The sequence below is a fragment of the Colletotrichum destructivum genome, chromosome 8 (assembly GCF_034447905.1).
Source record: "Colletotrichum destructivum chromosome 8, complete sequence".
Taxonomy (NCBI): domain Eukaryota; kingdom Fungi; phylum Ascomycota; class Sordariomycetes; order Glomerellales; family Glomerellaceae; genus Colletotrichum; species Colletotrichum destructivum.
In genome coordinates this window covers 3,878,408-3,896,358 of record NC_085903.1, presented here as the reverse complement: position 1 = coordinate 3,896,358, position 17,951 = coordinate 3,878,408, and the positions used below count along the sequence as shown (strand labels likewise).

At 49.7% G+C, this 17,951-nt stretch overlaps 6 protein-coding genes across 6 annotated transcripts; 2 read left to right on the top strand and 4 right to left on the bottom strand.

Annotated features, from left to right (window-relative positions):
• Positions 1-444: 444 nt before the first annotated feature.
• On the bottom strand, positions 445-2,134 carry CDEST_13031 (Putative glycoside hydrolase family 16, concanavalin A-like lectin/glucanase domain superfamily). Its single transcript, XM_062929187.1, has 2 exons — positions 1,731-2,134; positions 445-1,667 (listed from the first exon to the last, which is right to left on the bottom strand). Exons 1-2 carry the CDS (start codon positions 2,054-2,056, stop codon positions 1,022-1,024), a joined length of 972 nt encoding a protein of 323 aa, XP_062785238.1. The 5' UTR covers positions 2,057-2,134; the 3' UTR covers positions 445-1,021.
• A 1,685-nt stretch (positions 2,135-3,819) lies between these two features.
• On the top strand, positions 3,820-4,456 carry CDEST_13030 (uncharacterized protein; the record flags this gene model as incomplete). Its single annotated transcript, XM_062929186.1, is given in 2 exon segments — positions 3,820-3,849; positions 3,860-4,456. 2 exon segments carry the CDS (start codon positions 3,820-3,822, stop codon positions 4,454-4,456), a joined length of 627 nt encoding a protein of 208 aa, XP_062785237.1.
• A 2,673-nt stretch (positions 4,457-7,129) lies between these two features.
• On the bottom strand, positions 7,130-7,793 carry CDEST_13029 (uncharacterized protein; the record flags this gene model as incomplete). Its single annotated transcript, XM_062929185.1, has 2 exons — positions 7,130-7,239; positions 7,631-7,793. The coding sequence occupies 2 exons, from the start codon at positions 7,791-7,793 to the stop codon at positions 7,130-7,132; spliced, it is 273 nt and encodes a 90-aa protein (XP_062785236.1).
• Positions 7,794-8,112: 319 nt separating this feature from the next.
• CDEST_13028 (uncharacterized protein) lies at positions 8,113-8,331 on the bottom strand (the record flags this gene model as incomplete). The annotated part of the gene is made up of 1 exon (XM_062929184.1): positions 8,113-8,331. One exon carries the CDS (start codon positions 8,329-8,331, stop codon positions 8,113-8,115), a length of 219 nt encoding a protein of 72 aa, XP_062785235.1.
• Positions 8,332-9,681: 1,350 nt separating this feature from the next.
• CDEST_13027 (uncharacterized protein) lies at positions 9,682-10,585 on the bottom strand. Its single transcript, XM_062929183.1, has 2 exons — positions 10,231-10,585; positions 9,682-10,123 (listed from the first exon to the last, which is right to left on the bottom strand). The coding sequence occupies exons 1-2, from the start codon at positions 10,564-10,566 to the stop codon at positions 10,100-10,102; spliced, it is 360 nt and encodes a 119-aa protein (XP_062785234.1). The 5' UTR covers positions 10,567-10,585; the 3' UTR covers positions 9,682-10,099.
• A 4,747-nt stretch (positions 10,586-15,332) lies between these two features.
• CDEST_13026 (uncharacterized protein) lies at positions 15,333-17,807 on the top strand (the record flags this gene model as incomplete). Its single annotated transcript, XM_062929182.1, has 1 exon — positions 15,333-17,807. The coding sequence occupies one exon, from the start codon at positions 15,333-15,335 to the stop codon at positions 17,805-17,807; it is 2,475 nt and encodes an 824-aa protein (XP_062785233.1).
• Between the last annotated feature and the right edge of the window lie 144 nt (positions 17,808-17,951).

Here is a 17,951-nt window from a genome sequence, read left to right as displayed (position 1 = left end):
AGGTAAACAATGGTGTCATGGGCGGTGGCCACAGGTCATCACTCGCCGCTTACATAAGGGATCTTTTTGGCAAATCCGCACGTAATTCCCCCCTTGCAGAAGCGGAGGCAAAATCTGGATCGACGAGTCCGATCAGCCGGTCCTAGTCGGATTTCGGTTCAATGACCGCGGGCCAAGTTCTGATTGAATTGGTTGCATTACAAGCCTTTTGGGTGTGGGATTGGAGACGTTGAAGAGAGATCAGTTGACAGCAGCAGCAATGATTTGGCGGCTGCAATTCCCCCTTCGAACCGCCGCAATCTTCCCCTGCGCCCGGTCACCGAAGCCCCGCCCACGGCCTTTGCTGGCCCCCGAAACCACCACCAAACGCCTCCGCCGCCTCCGCTGCCTCCCTATTCACACCCCGGCTGCCCGCCAGTAGTCCCGCCACCCCCCCCTCCCTTCACCGCCACGCCGCTAGTACCTAGACGTAGTGCAGCAGATCCACCATAACAACTTATGACTGACTTCAACCTTGCATCATTAAACTGCTTCTCTTTAAACACAGGTGTCATACCGAACGCAATAGCACCCGAGTATGCCTAGTCGCCCCTTCCATAGAGACCTCGACCTCATCTTCTTGCCCAGCAGTTCGATCGATTGAAGCGTATCCTGTCAGCACCGCACAGTACGTTGGCAACACGCAGCTTGAACGAGACTACTGCTTCGACAAAACACACCTGGCGAGGTAGGAAGAGTGTCTGTGGGTTGCCTTCATGTTTCTAGGTAAACGTCAAGTGTACGCCGGTTGAGGCTGGATCAGGCTCTCCGAACAGTATTCAATACGGTCTCCGTTGCCCGTGCCTGGCATGTCATCGTCGGCCACACAAAGATGCTGCTCGATCCAAGCGTCTTTGCCCACTATGCGGCCACAGTTTGCCCTCTCCTGCGCCGCCATCGTCTGCCCCGCCCCCCCTGCGTTGTCGGCAAGAACTCTTCAAACTACAAGTAGATACTCCGACAATATTGCCGTTGTAGAGACCTAGTATGTGTTGCCCAGTTGCGTGTGTGCCCAGTCGTTCTCGAACCTCTGCCAACCCCCGTACTCGGGCTCACTCGCCATGAATAGCTGGTGCACGACCATGTCGTAATATCCATCCCTCGGAGTCTTTCCACCACAAACATTGCCTCCCATCGCCACATTCAGCAAAATGGTCATGTCTCTCATAGGCCGGGTTCCAGCCGGAATATCCCCCTTCATCACCGGTCTTCCGTCGATGTACCAAATCATCCTACCCTGCCCGGGTTGCCCACCTGGCTGCACCCACGCTAGGTCGTACCTCACAGGTCGGTACTGCATATCGGGAATCTTAGTCCCAAGAACGCGATGTTTGTCCGGCTCGTGATGCTGGCCCCAGTGAAGGCACGAGTGGTTCTCGCAATCTCCGTTCCAGGTCTCAGCAATGTCAACTTCACCATCGGTAGGCCATGCAAACGGCTCCTGTGGAAGAAGCCAGAAGGCCGGCCAGATACCCTCAGCACAGGGAGACAAGATGACAGCGGTCAACACTCCCTGGTCACGTGCCAGCGTCTGTCTGCTCACCAAACGGGCCGACGTGTACTTCTGCTCGTGGTTGGGACAGCTACTGTTGGCGAGGGCTCGGAGCACGAGCTTCCCATCTGGAGTGCTGCCCAAAGAGTATCAGCGCTAAAGGAACTCTAACTGACCCTTGAATACATGCCAAACTTACTAGAAGACATTCTGCTGCTCGGCAGTGTAATGCTGCAGCTCCTGGTTGCCCCAACCATCCGTCCCATTGCCAATCTTCCCGTCCCAGTCCTGGGTAACGGGCACATCGGGTCGGAACTGGGGTTGCCAGTAAACATGACCAGGCTGTCCACCCATCGGCTGCTGCTGCGGCGGGGGAGGGGGCGGCTGCGCATACTGTTGATACTGCTGCTGCTGCTGCTGCTGAGAGGGCGGGGCTTGAGACTGCTGCGAGGATTGGGACCCCGGCTCCGCAATCAACTGCTCAACCTCATTTTTGAGACGCTTCAGGTGATCTTTCCAACCCATGGTTTTGAGCTGACAACGGCAACACAGGTTGTTGAGATAGTTACAAAAAGTATTCTGGTGGTCACTGGGAAATTTCTGGAAAACACTGCGTACATCAAGAGAGGGGCGCTTTTAATCAATTTAACGACGTCAGTCAACTGGGTACAATGTCACCTGACCTGTGGGTCGTGGCTGAGCTGAATCGCCAAGCATGATGATGTGTGAAGCACCAATACTTCGTCAGCCACTTTGGATGGCACAAGCCACACGTCTGTGTCACTTGATAGCTGTCACGGCGGCGGATGTATCAACCCAGTCCTTGGCTTCAGATAGAATTCGGAAGATTCGACTGCTGTTTTTTGTTTTTTTCTGCCTACAGTGTAGAATTTTACCTCTCGATGAAGGTTGATATGTCTTGACATACTTGAATTCAAGCCGCCGCATTCTGTATAACCCCGTCAGATTGTTTAGAAAGGTCTGAATACCCTCTTGGAGTCCCGGCTGGTCACACTGTAACCAGGAAAGACCCAACAGGTCTCCAATCAGATTCTGCAGCCAAGTTTTGATCATGTTGCCAATTGCAGGCTTCAATGGATCCAGAAGTCAGGCTTGCCTAAAAAAGCCCCAATTTCCCAGTTGCAGCAGCTTAGCACCGCGCCAAGATTGTTATGGCCGTCTGTGAGTGCTAGTGCAAGAGACGCACCTTTCAAAGATGGAACTTCCACATTATTATTGCAGAGTGTGTTGACACCATTTAAGTGATAGTTTGACCAATTTGATCTTGGGTGTTCCTCCAAGGACCGCCATTCCTTGTGAACCTTGTCCAGATGTGGCTCGAGAGACGAATCAGCGGTCGCGAGCAGCCAGCAAGGGCATAGATGATTCATTCTGCGCCCCCTCTAATCGTACCTTGGTTTTTAATATAAGCAGACTGGTTAGTAGTTACAATTGTGACTCTTCACTACTAGTTCCAACTCCGTCTCTCAAAATGTTCCAGTATTCAAAAGCACTTAAACTCGATTGGCTATCATACAGGCATTGCCATCACCTTCTGAACCAAAGATACTAGTCCTTAGTTTATTCTGTGCAAATCTCGAACAATGTTGGCGGTTCAGAAGGAAACAGGATCTGGCGGGCCCGGACCCAAACAATTCCAGAGATGGTTCGGGCGCCTCAGGGACGGCGCAGCCGGCGCGGGTGGAGCGGACGAAACAGGAGACTGTAGGCAATAGAAGAGGAGCATCGTGAACATGGGCTCCGGCGACCTTCTCGCCCCGGAGCCGGCCGCAAGAGACCAGCAGACCCGCCTCCTCTTCCGATATAGGCGAGTTCATTTCAATACCTCCTTTCGGTAAATAATATTACCTCATGGCAACCGAGCAACTGCCCCACTCCTGTCCACATGGCTGGCAGGGGTCGTGTCCCCGACGCTCAGCACCCATTTTCCCGCACCGGCGCATCCACTCTCCCACGTTTTTGACAGCGCTCCTGTCAGACTGATGGATTGTAGTAGACGCTGCCAGACATCTATAAATGTCACAGGATATAAATGGCGCAATTGCTGCTTTGCAATTGTAGTTCCCTTTTTGTGACAATGAATTCCAAACACTGAAGTATTCTACGCCTCACTTTCACCCCTTCTCTCACTCAAGATTAGTAACTTCTGAGCCACTCTACATTTCTAAACCTCTTGAAAGAGAGAGAGAGAGAGAGAGAGAGAGAGAAGCACATCCTGCGACACTGTCTATTTTGCACAACTCTCAACTATCCCCTCAAACCCCAACATGGCCCCCGCCTGGCTTGAAAAATACATTGTGCGCGCAGACACAACACCGGACTCGCGACGCAGCACCGAGCAGCCTGCGTTGGAAATGCATTACACCGTCCTCCAAGGCCACCGCCGGATCCTGGGCGTACAGGGAGGGCGACAGGACATCGCGCTACGAAGTAAAACGACGAGCCGTACTCGGAGTATGGGGAGACAAGTGTGATGTCACGGCGCCTGTCGACGGAGACAGGGAAGTGGCCGTGATCGACTTCCACACCTTTCCCCTCAAGACCGAAATCCAATTTCCGCAGCGCAATCATGAGATCGTCATCAAGGCAAACGAGGGACACTACGAGTCGAGCGGCGGGCTCGGTCGTTTGCACTGGAAACCAACAGGTATGGTTGCGTATGGAGAGGCTTCGTGGGAGCTCAGGGACGAGTCGGATCTGGTCATGTCAGTGGCGATCGACGACAACCAATTGAACGGGCTTATTTGCATCTGGAGAGATGGACTTGACCAGCAGACGGTTGAGGAACTTGTGGTTGTCGGAATCTCCCAGGTTGAGGATTACAAGAAATTGAATCGGAAGGCTAAGATTTCCGCTGTCGGTGCCGGCACCAATGCCGCATGGCTGGTTGGTGGCGCGGTGTGAAAAGGGTTATTTGTCACGGTATTGTAGAATATAGGAGGAGCTTTGTTGAGTTAGGAATCACAGTGGAGCGCACGATACCTGGTCAAGTCAAACGTCTTACATGTCTTGACCATGGAATAATTACGAGAATCCTGACACTGAGGATGAGGTGTTGAGTTTAAGTTAACGTCACATACCCACTTTCCGACCACCCCCCCATTCCGACCACCCAAAAAAGAGGGCATTCCCACCAACACCAGTATGTTCAATTAACTATTAACTGCACCTAGATGCCACCACAATACAGCTTTCAGCTTCACTAGGTAAATTAGACTCGCTGGATCTATCTGTAATATCCTCTTTTTCGCTAGCCTTAATTTAGGCCTTCTGGATGTCCTTGATGTTAGCGAACTTGGTGTTTGGATCCAGCTGGACTGCCCTCCTTTTTCTTACTGCAGTATTAGCAACCTAGGCCTACAGAAGCTCCAGCTTGTGCTAGGCAGCTGCCAACTGATAAGCCTGCTTACTAAAGCCTTTTTTTACCTTCCTAAATAGGAGGCGTTGAGTAGAAGCGTGATTTTCTAGCTCTGTGAATAGCTTTAGTTGGCTAGCTAGATCCTTTATCTTCTTTGGCGTTGACTATGCTACTGCAGACGACGCAGATACCTATCCTTCAGCTTCTTTACTTCCAGCCTGCCCTTGGCTGCCCTTAGACTGCCCTTTGCAGGCCTGATCTGATGGCCCTGGTGTTGATGGGAGCAGCAATGGGCTCATAAGGGGTTTGGCCACAGAGACAGGCTATAGGCCAGTATATTTCCAACTACTTTAGATGTTCTGCATCATTAAGCCTGCTAGATAAGCCTTCTAATAACAGCCTATAAAGTTTCTCTTACCTACAATAGTAGAATTATTCCACTAACTAAGGTATCTAAGCTCCTTCCTATAGGCTGCCTTCATAAGGCTAAAGACTAACTAGTCAAGTAGCTGAAGGATATAGGAGGTGTGTAGAGGTAAGAATAATAAGTAGATGTTATTAATATAGCAGAGCTACATAAATTTAGTTGTTGTATAACTCCTATAGCCATCAGCAACCAGCAGTCTAGCCTCCTCCTTGCCCTAAGGGAGGGTCTAAGGGATAAAGACCTTCTGCAGCCATTTAACTGCAGTGTCGTCTGTAGTCTATCTATTTTCTGTTGTAGTGAACTGCTATCCTTTATAAGGGCTAAGATCTAGAGGAAACTACTGCTGCTAGACTGTCTTACCCTTATATATAATAAGGGGATTTAGGGCATAGCCTATAGTAGAGATGCATTTAATAATAGACACCTATACCCTTAATCTAAGCTGTTTCTTGCAGACAGACTTCATCTTAGCTATCCCTAGCACCAGCCTATTAGATCCCTAGCCCTTAAGGATACTAGTCTTATCTATGTTATATCTATTAGCTAGTTTGATGCCCTTAATCTCTAGTATAGCAAGGAGTTTAAACTAGTCCCTAATAACCTTAGTAGATGCTCTATTAATACGTCTAGAGTTAATAAGGCAACTTCTCTAGACCTTGATTGATAGGTTTCTTCTTTTGAATCCTTGGATCTATTGCTTTCCTAGAGGATCTGTATCCCCTATGGCATGAAGGATCCTTTCTGCGAATACCTTTACTTGCTGATGGGTTGGAGCAAGCCTAAGGGCATGCTGGATTTGCACCTATTTAGCAAGCTTAGCCTCCTGATTAATAGAGAGCCTCTAGTAGTCTGCAAAGGCAATATCCCTTGGTTGGGTGCTATGCAGACGGTCTTAGAGGGTAGTCTTTGGGATGCCATACTTAATGGATGCCTTCCTTAGACTCATACCCTTTCCTACAGCCTCAATAGCCTGATTGATCTCATATTCGGTATACTGCCCTATTAGGGTTAGAATAAAGCGTATGCAAAAAATGAGGTGATTTGGATGAGTGGTGAAAATGTTGTGATAGTTAGAAGTAGGAGGAGGTAGGAGGTTGGATGTGGCGGTGAGGCATTTTTGGGTGGTCGGAATGGGGGGGTGGTCGGAAAGTGGGTATGTGACGTTATCAGTTAGTCGTTGATTGGTAAGTTGCTCATTTTCGCAGCCACGTTGGTAACGATCATGTTTCAGCCACATGTTGTCCGACTAAGACAAACGCAGAGGACAGCCGCACAAATGGGGAAAATGATGCCGCGTCCTTCTTTCAATGTGATACCGCCGACCTTCGCATTACCACAAGAGGCACTTGGAGTGGACAAATCGCGGGCGGGCGGACCGTTGGGCCTTGGCGACCTTGCCAAGGTCATTGTATTTTAGGGGTCTTCTTTCAGGGTCTTTGATGGCTGCCTAAAGGCGTGCATCAGCGGGGGCTTCAGCCTCGCTGGGCGGGCGGGGCATTATTTGTCGTTTAGGCAGCGTTTGCTGGGTGGCTGGCTTCTCCAGTCCTTGTGAAATCCCAGGGTATTCGCCCTCCTCACCGCCACCAGCCGCCCTGCAGGCCAGGCAGCTCTCATTAGAAGTGTAAAAACACCATCCCCTGTCTGCCAGCCAGCAAGGATAGCTAGCAATAGCCATGGCGCCAGTTCCAAGGGTGGCCAACAGCGCTAATCCTAGGGAGAACGGCGTCCGAGGCCGCCGACACCGGCAATGTCAAAGGAGAAGCCAGTCTTGGAACCAACCGGTGGTATGATATCAACCCGGGCTCCACCACCACCATCGGGCTCCACCACTACCGCCGGGCTCCATCGGAAAGAAAGTCCACATCATAGCAAGCCCCCCCGGGACGAAGATAGCAACTAGAACTGTGTAATCAAGTATGCCGCCGGCATCGTCAGGGTCGACACCGCCCATTCTCTCAAACACAGTGCTGCTTGTAGTGCTACTTGCGATGCTGCCGCTGGACGCCCTGTCAGTAAGCGCAGTCTCGGCCCGCAAGCATCGCATTGCCACAGGGTTGGCTCGATGGGTGGTGCCCAGGATGTTGTCCTCAGCGAGAACGAGGCAAAGGTCGATCAGGGTGTCCTGGAGTATAAGCGCAACTTGTTGCTGCAGGACCCATAAGGGGGGCAATCTTAGCTGTTGTGGCTGAAATGACGCCGCAGTCTGACCTGTCGCGCAGGTGGCCCCTGATGGCAATGCGCAGCATGGGGTTGTAGACTGCTACATTCCAGTGGGCCCTGGAGTAGACCTTACTGTGGAGGATGAAGGAGCCCTGGATGGCTTTGCAGACGCTGTCAAGCTTAGCGAGAACCTCTCTAGGGGAGAGTCCGTTGTCATCGGCGTCGTAGTCGAAATAGTGGCGCAGGAGACTACGGAATCGCCGGTTCATCAACGTGTTGCATACGCAGTCTCTCATAGCCTAGAAAGAAGGATGTACTACGTTTAATGGCTAGCCTCCGCAACATGAAGGCATCTTTCCACCTGGGCATGTTCGAACAAGGTCTTCAAGCACACAGGTATCATCGCTCCCATCAACTACATTAGGTCTCTCAAGTAAGCCTAAAACGCCTACAAGAGAGTCGCGACTTTCTTCAAGAAGACACGCCCGTACAAAAGTGCATCGCTTTACGCGCAGCAAGTAGTCCAGCATTCAACAGCCAATGCAACATGAATAAAAAAAGGAGTAGGTTGTTGGTTGATTATTCGTCAGGTAACAGAGCGTGGCAGCGCTTTACTCAAGCCTTGTTTAGCACGAATTGCGTTTCATATCTCCCTTTTCGAACCCTAACCTGCACTTCCTTAATCCCCCTAGGCCTGAATGTTTCTGATGTAGCCTTGAAGCTCCATGTTTTGCTGTATCTCATCCACCAATAATCATCCTTGGGAGTAACGGTGAACGGCTTCAACTTCCCCCCAAGCTCATTCCTGGAGTAGAGGTCTGCCATTTCTATCATCTCGTACTTTCGGAAGATGACATAAGGTAACGTCAAGCACCCACATTTGGCCCCCCCCACATTTGGCCCCCCCAAAAATGCCTTACCACCACCACCAGCCTCCTGTTTTCTCTAACTTCATCACATTACAACATTTACAGTTCTCAACTAAATAGCTTCATCTTTTCTATATACCCTTTTCTAGTCCTTATAGGCTAATACACTAAGTATAAGGTTAACTAGGCCTTAGATGCTGTTGCTAATAGCTAGTCTATCTACAAGGCATCTTCTAAATAGGGGATCCTAAGATTAATACTTTATTATTAACTCTAAGGCACTTAAGCAAGGGCAGCTACATTTTCTAACCTTTAGAGGCTTTCCCCTAATTAGGAGGCTAAGCTAGCTAAATAGGTGTAAATCTAGCATGCCCTTAGGCTTGCTCTAACCTATTAGCAGGTAAAGGTATTTGCAAAAAGGATCCTTTATACTATAGGGGATATAGATCCTCTAGGAAAGCAATAGATCTAAGGCTTTAAAAGAAGAAACCTATTAATTAAGGTCTAAAGAAGTTGCCTTATAGACTTTAGATGTATTAATAAAGCATCTACTAAGGTTATTAGGGACTAGTTTAAACTCCTTGCTATACTAGAGATTAAGGGCATTAAACTAGCTAATAGATATAATATAGATAAGACTAGTATCCTTAAGGGCTAGGGATCTAATAGGCTAGTGCTAGGGATAGCTAAGATAAAGTCTATCTGCAAGAAACAGCCTAGATTAAGGGTATAGGTGTCTATTATTAAGTACATCTCTACTATAGGCTATACCCTAAATCCCCTTATTATATATAAGGGTAAGATAGTCTAGCAGCAGTAGTTTCCTCTAAATCTTAGCCCTTATAAAGGATAGCAGTTTACTGCAACAGAAAATAGATAGACTACAGACAACACTGCAGTTAAATGGCTGCAGAAGGTCTTTATCCCTCAGACTATCCCTCAAACTGCCTCCCAGGGTAAGAAGGCTAGACTGCTAGTTGTTAATAGCTATAGGAGTTATACAACAACAGAATTTATGTAGACATGTTATATTAATAACGTCTATCTCTTATTCCTACTACTACATACCTCCTATATCCTTCAGCCACTTAACCAGTTAGTCTTTAGCCCTATAAAGGCAGCCTATAAGAAGAAGCTTAAATACCTTAGTTAGTAGAATAATTCTACTATTGTAGGTAAGAGGAACTTTATAGGCTGTTATTAGAAGGCTTATCTAGCAGGCTTAACAATAGATAACATTAAAAGTAGTTAGAAATATACTAGCCTATAGCCTATCTCTATAGCTAAGCCCCTTATAAGCCCTTTAATGCTCCTATTAACACTAGGGCCATTAGATTAGGCCTGCAAAAGGCAGTCTAGAAGTAAAGAAGCTAAAGGATAAGCATCTACGTCATCTGCAGTAGCATAGTCAACGCTAAGGAAGATAAAGGATCTAGCTAGCCAACTAAAGCTATTTACAGAGCTAGATAATAATGCCTCTACTTAACGCCTTCTGTTTATAAAGGTAAAAAAAGGCTTTAGTAAGCAGGCATATAAGCTAGCTACTGCCTAGCATAAGCTAAAGCTTCTGCAGGCAAAGGTTATAAGCACTGCAGTTAGGAAAAGAAAGGCAGTCTAGCTAGATCTAAACACCAAGTTTACTAACATTAAGGACATCCAGAAGGCCTAAGTTAAGGCTAGCAAAAAAGAGGATATTACAGATAGATCTAGCAAGTCTAATATACCTAGTGAAGCTAAAAGCTGTATTGTAGTAGCATCTAGGCCTAGTCAGTAATTAATTAAACATACTGATGTTGGTAGGAATGCCCTCGTTTTTGGGGGGGCCAAATGTGGGGGGGGGCCAAATGTGGGTGCTTGACGTTACCTCGCTGAGTTTAACCTTGGTGTTTTCGACCGTCACAGCCTTGACTAATGATGATAGTGATTGGTGTAGGGAAACCCGTTTGTCCTTGTCGTTCCAGGCTGCTATGTCCAGAATAGGTTTTCCGGTAATAGTTCGGCGGAATTTGAATTCTGTTATTGGAACGTGGCCTTCTTCGTATCCGTTCGAGTATATGTTGTAGGTAGGTTGAATAAGGCCTCCAGTGATGGAAAGAAAATATTCTGAGCCCTTGATCCGCTGTAGTTTAGACTCTCTACCCTCAACTCCGAATATGGCAATGGTGAAAATAAGGAGAAGATTGAAGAAAATGAGTGACATTTCGAGAGAAGTAAAGGAGCGATATTGTAGAAGGTACTTTCAAAGGGTGTAGGTGCTGTAGGCAAGCTTTATAGTGTAGGATGCCGGCACAGACAGCAAGAGCAATATGCAGACGAGAAGGTAGAGAACAGGGTACCCCTGTCCAACACCTTGGCTGTAGAAGACTCGTTCCTAAAAGTTTCCATTCTCAGGTATTTCTGGAAATATAATACCCCTATGACGAGACTGATGCCCGGTTGTTCGGCCATTTCCGAAACCTTGCTTCTCGCCTAATATTCGACATCATTGCCTCCTGTAATCTCCAGCGGCATCACAAATAGGAGTAAGTATAGCTAAGTCAGCTTTTTTAATTAATGCTTCCTTAGGATAACGCTGCTCTACAGGGGTCTGATCAGGATGAGTCTGCTTCATGAAGAATAGCTTGAGAGATTTGGCTAATCAAGAAGGTTTGTGGCTCTTCCAGGGTTCCTCTCGCCAAGCCTTGTGATCTTACGGGAAACCAGCCAGATGAAATTAGACACCACCAGCAACTGCCGAACCGTAATCTTTTGCTCGATTTCCTGTTCATTGTCTTTCGCCCATGCTTCCGTTTCTTAAATGCCTCCAGGAAACGATTTGCTCACACTTATTGCCGCTCACCACTGCGAATTGAGATTCTTCGTTGACGTCACTACACTTCCCAAGAGTGCCAACAGCATTAATCATGCTTGGAGTAACATAAGTTTTATAAACGTAGGTAGCACGCTAAGATACCACATAGGTCTCAGCTACGCTTTTGCTTGAAGAAGTAGAGATATAGCCGTCGTTGTCCTAACTTGTTGCAACGTGAGTGTCTTTTGCAGTGTTGTGGAGACTAGTGTCTAGGCTTTTCAAATCCAAACGCGGTCTCACCATCAGGAGGGAAAACCCACAACTTCTTTGATCTTAACAGGCGACCTGAAGGCGCCACGGTAGACGTACACCACACTACCTAGTCACATTAGTAGCCGCCCCATGGCATAAGAGAGATCACAATTGGGTCCCGATCAAGAAAAAGAGAAAGAAGCGGACAGTGTCCAAACATTAAGACGAACTTCGGGGGCGCGCAAACAAAATGTGCAGAGAACTCGTAGGCAATAGTCAGGAGGATGACATTGGAGAAAACAGCGAAGTGCTTGATGGAGGTTTTCTAGTTCATTTGGGTTTTGGTTTGTCGCTGCTCACTCTAAGCAGAGATGGGGAGCGGGAGCCGTTTCACTTCGCTGCGGTTGCAAGCCCCTGGTGTGCATTGTGTCGACGGAAACCTTCGTTTCTAACCTAGAGCTTAGTACAAGTCGTGTCAAGCATAATTGCAAATTAAAGCGGGTTGCTCCGTAAACAATAGTGGTCTCATGGCATTAGAGTTGGCGAAGCTAGTGCACGTGGAGTTGTAGGAGTGGATACCTATAGAAGATAACTGACTAGTCGGAGTGGCTGTGCATTTCCGACACGTCTACAAGGTTGTAGGGGTAAGTAAATGATCCCTGTTTTGTCTACCCTCCTTTACACATCCATAATACATAGTTGAAGGGGTAAGTTCTATGCCCCCTGACGTGTTCACCACCTCTACAACCATATGAGTTGTGGAGTTACAGTACGATGTCCATCCTCTTCTCTTGCTAACAGACCAGAAGTACTGCAAATGGTGGCTAAACCCAAATTAGTAGGGGGGGTGGATGGAAAGTACCTGAGCAAGGGTATGTAACTTCGGCCGGATACCATCGTACAGTCGATCACAGTACATATTCTATCCTATTCTTTTAGTATCCAGCCCAGCTAAAAGTCAGAATCTACTATGCCTACTATTCGTCTTAGTTACTCCCTAACATCTCTATCCCATATTCTCTATAATACTTCTCTATTAGAGAGTACATTAGAGAGCATAGGGAGAAGTCTATAAGCTCTATAGCAGTTAACTAGCCTGCTAGAGGAGCCTCTAATTAGTCTATAGTAAATATATTAATTATAGATAGGAGGGAAAGTTGACTAACAGCCTAGCAGGCTGGCAGAAGTACCATGAGTATGGGGGTGAAGAAAGGGGTGGGTAGAAAATACCTGGTAGGGATATTTTACTTCCGCCGGGCCCCATCGTGTATCCCAGTTCAAGTCAGGACATCTTCGATGGTATATTAATCCCAACCCGACTAAGGACGGCCTAATGTCTGCCCGACTGGGAGTCCTAGCTCGAGGCCTGTGCATAAGACAAAAAGGATGTCATCAGCGTTTTAGTTAAGCCAACGCAGACGGGACTGTCGAAAAAGTGCATCGTCGAGTCTGCATCTGGTGGAAATGCCAGGCCTCTAGTCAAACCTCCTGATCAACTGACTTTGTGCTTCGCAATGTGTGGTGATGGCCCCACGCAAACGGGGCCGTTCCAGGAGACCGATCCGTTCGTCGGCATCGGAACAATAGCAATTTCGGCCCCACCAGACGGACCTGCTTCACGTCAAGCGACGGCCGCTCCGCGCGCCATATGGATAGCGGCTTTGCAGCATGCCTTATCTTACAATAACACAAGCTACTTTTGACTCATAACCTCTGTACCTTTCTACAGCCCATTGCGACACAATGGTACGCTACGGCCGACAACGCTTGCGGGGATGTTTAATGAGTCACCCAGTATCTATATGTAGGAGTTTATCCGCGCCACCAGCGGCGAGCCCTTATGCGCACCCGCGACAGCAAATGCAGGAGAAACGAGCTCAATACTCCTTACGGCTGAAGACAGCTGACTGAATCTAAAGCTCAAGCTGGCTTAGGTTTTCAGAGCGGGCGCTGGTCGACCTGCGACAGACGCCCCCCCTGCGTCATGGACGGGCCACACGGGTACACTGAATGACGCTCCTTGTAAGCGATTCGCCAGTCACTAATCACGACAAGGGAATGCAACGAAAGGTAGCCGACGATCAGCTAATCAAGACGGACATGCGCGACATGAGCGTGCGCTACCAAGGTACGTTGCCAAGGCGGCCTCTCTCAAGGTCGCACAGCACAGGTACACGATGTGAAGAAAACCACAGTGAAAAAACACAGTATAAGTATTATGCCTAACACTGAATACATCACAAGGTCTTTTGGAAACTCAGTATTATGGAGGCTTCCAAGACTATGACTACCCTATTAACCAACCTTGCATCCAGGTAGCTAGCTTTCATCATAACCCTGATAGGTACACTAGGGTAAATCAAGATCAATGTCGCAATGTGTTGCCTACCTATTTGCATACTCTTTTATGGCACGCAAGTTCACACAAGACGGCTTAATCTGATTGAAAATGTCTACGTCTCAGACTGCCATCCTCATTGGCAGATTTAACCCGTTAATTGGTTTCTTGTCCTATGGCCCCTACCATACGGCTCTATGAAGGCCTAGCTTCTTGACTGTCGGCACCAGCCGCTGAGCCTGCTGGACATTTGTAGCCGTCTGGTAGGGGCCATAGGAAAGGAATTAGATTAGCGGATAATATCTTCTACTTAGTATGGCGACCTGAGAAGTAGACATTTTTATTCAGATTAAGCCGTCTTGTGTGAACTTGCGTGCTGGCAAAAAGCATGCGCTACATTCCCTCTTCGCTACACAAGCCTTGAAAGCACACGCGCATCCGAGTATGGACCCGAAGGAGTATGTCCGCGTGTAAGAGCTGATCTTGAAGCTGAAAACGCACTTTTTGGCACGGAACGACGGCGTAGAGACGCAGCAGCAGACGCGGGACAGGTTGCACAGTGGGAACCATGTCCGCGAGGGTGGTGAACAGGCATGAAACACTACGAGAATACAACAAGATTATTACTACGTAGTATATGCTATGACCTAGGGTAGCGAAGCCAGGTTGGATCTGACCTAAGCCTCATGGGTGTGAGTTAATGTGTACGCAACTGAAAACTAAACCGCTACGCCCATTTGGGCCGTATAACTATGACTACAACCATCCTCCGTACTTTCTAGCAAGGGAAGATCAAGATGGTTTGGAGGTCCAGAGGTGTATACCAGACTACCTGATGTGAACAAGGAGCAAGCAAGCTTGCTTGCAACCTGCTACGTGCACTGACAATTCCTTGGGGGCTAAGCTGGCCTGCCGGACAGTCTCCAGTGGAGGCTGTGTGTAGCCAAAAAACAATCAGCCAACCATGAACACCCCATACAACCCCAAAATCCCATGGCCAGCTGAACGAACCCCTTGTCGTGGCGCACTACAGACATTGGTCACCGTTACATGAAAAATGGATAAACTCAAATAGTCCCATCTAGACCTTTGCCGGTATTGCACAACCACGGACTGGTGGCTGGCTGAGATGGGGTCTAGCCCAACGCGCAAAAGCAATAGTTTAATGCAGACCAAAACGGAGATATGGATGGAGACAAAGACTGATGAGCGCCAGCTGGATAGGCCTGAAATGCTTGTAGCAGCCCTGTTTCTCTGATGTGGAGAGCTGGTCTGGTCTAAGCTGGTACTTTGAGGGAAGTCGTCAGGAATCGATCTTGTTCATTGAAAACACAGGCACGCAACTTGCGAAGAAATATTGGTTTGGGCTCCTCCCTCTCTTTGTGGACTCATACTCGCCATATTATCCTCGTACCGACATCTTGTGCATTGCCAGATTCGACGATTACTCTCCCAGAGGCAGCGAGACCTTGTCCCCGGCGAGGTTCGCTTCTTTTCCTACTACCAGCCCTCGCTCCAGGGTGGCATCCACACACTCAAGGTCTCGCTATAGATCGCGTTGCCCGGCGAGACCACGACCGAGACAATGGAAGAGAAGACCCAAGACTTCAACGTAATCGCGCCACGATTCAGCTTGCCGCCAGGAGTCATCGACTCGGTTGACCCGCCCCACGGCGCCAGCGCGCCCGTGACAGTCCTCCCGCACGTTGTCTTCAACGACGCGCATCTACCATGGGAGCAAGAGGCCACCTTTGTCGACCGGGACGCGGAGAAGAGGGACCTACGAAGCCATACGCCATGGCTGCTTCTCCTGACCTTTTCGCCAGAGGAGCTCAATCTGGACGATGCCACCCTCGGAGCCATTGTCAACGGCTTATCCGATGCCAAGATCGAACAGAGCGAGACAATGGCAGTCCGGATGCGCGCGACTCAGGCACAGTCACTCAAGACGGTTGTGAATACCATTCCGTACGACCATGAGCACGAAGGGCATGGCGCCGAGGGCCCGATCGACGTCATCTTCTTAAAGAAGGATCTCTTCAGGTCGTTGTTCACAGACCCGGTGGCCGGGAACAACACCCTCGACGTTTCCCAATATAAGTACCTGGCTCATGTGCGTCAAGTCGCCATGAACGGCATGGCTGGCGCGGGTGCTGGCGAGAGCGACGACTCGGACCTCTTTAGCATTGTGATTTCGCCCAGGATAAGCCCTCTCAATTCCAAGGTGCCCGTGACCAACCTTGTGCATCTAGTATCACTCAACACAAGATCGAGCGGCGAGCTGCAACAGGAACTGGACTCCGATAGAAGCCGTGTCGCCCTCGTCAGCTTGTACAGCTGGTCATATACATGCATCCCGTCCGAGGTCGATGACAGTCCACGATCGCGCCTGGAACATTTGAGGAAGAACCTTACCGTCTTTCACCACCTGAAACCAGCCCAGCACGAGAAACCCTCGGCGACAGACGCAGGTTTGGATCCAGTCGCCGACCTCATCGCCAAACGACAGGAGAATGGGTACACCTTGGTAAGACAACGCACCATCACCGGCGAGATCACAGCAGCCATGGTCCGCGGCCCGTTCAGTCCCAAATACGTCCCACATCCCCGGGTCGAAGGTTTCGCCATCCAATCCAGCTTTGGGTCCGACCTGCAGATCTTGGATCCGGCTCTCTCTCTGATGGACATCACCTACTCCAGCGCGTGGCAGCTGGGTAAGGCGCTTGCCATGGGAGACCAAGCCTTCTGCGCGGCCTTGACTCGCCTGCGCAACCTGATCTACGGGAGCTCTATGCGCTCTTCAAAGGCCGACGTGCACAGTCCTCGGGGGCTGTACCGGTCTCGGATCGATAAACTCGGTGCCATGGGAAACCTGGTCAAGAGTCTGAATGGTATCAACGAAACCCTCCACCAAGACGAAGATGCGGCCACCGCCGGTGACAGCAACCGCTGGGACTATTCGAATCCCACCAAGTCCTCCTCTCAGGACGGCAGCGCTCGCAGTGTCGACACGTCCACGCCCTCGCCGCACAACTCCACTCTCATCGTCGCCCACGCGGAGGCGGCGGCCATGGCGCAAGCCATGGCTACTGACGGAGAGCTCGACAACGAGCACAAGGCACCCGAGAACGTCGACTTCGCACATGTGTACACCTGGGTGCTAGACAAGCTTCATCTCGCCAACATCCCCGCTCACTACCTCATGCCAGATCCGTCTTTCTTGCCGCAGGAAACGCTGCGGTTTTTCTATGTAGACGAGAACTGGACCGATGCCCTCGTCGACGGCGCATTGAGCCTCGCCAACCACTGGGCGTCTACTCCGGAAAAGGACTTTTGTCGTACCGCCATCAAGAATGCTATACAGAAGCGCCTGGACGAGCCAGACCCATCACTCGGTGGCTGGCACGTCCAGACGCCCCATTACGGCTTCATCATACGCTCAGAACTCTTGGTGCAGTTTCCGGACATCACCGTCGTCGTGGAATGCTCCGAGACGCGGACCAAGGCAGGGGAAGCCCCCAAGGCACCAATCCTTGTGCAGAAATCTCTGAGTGCGGATACCATGTATTGCCTCTTCGACTGCACCCCGCCGGACCTGAAGCGCATCATCCTCACCGTGCCGCCTCACCAGCAGCGCTTTACCATCGGCAGCTACATCACCGAGAAAGCCCTGACCGTGTCGTTTAAGAAGGTTTACACAGAGCCAGACCCGGCCAAGAGGCACGACCAGGACAACAAGGAGCTGATCAAGGAAATCTCGTTCGGCATGGATAACGGCGAAATCTTCGACCTCAAGTCACGCACCATGAAGGTGAGGCCGTACGTCGACCGCGTCTTCAAAACGCTTCATCAGAGCCTCGACGCGAACGACTTCAAAGACGAAGGCTCCAGCTCCACCCTCCTGGCCCTGCACCTGAACGAGTCTATCCCTGAGCTGCTCATCAGCCTCCCCCAAGCCTCCTCATCAACAATAACGCCAACGCCAACCCCATCACCCCTCACAGCAACCTCCAAACCTCATGAGACCTTCCGTTTTTCTGTCCCCTCCCCTTCATTCTGATAACCTTCACCCTCGTCCTCCGGCGCTGGGGAGACGATTCCGCCGCTGGCGCGGGGCGCGGACAGCCCGACGGCCGAGATGCTGTCGAATTCGAGGTTTAGTATCTTGATACATAATCCTGATCGAGGAAAGGAGAAGAACAAG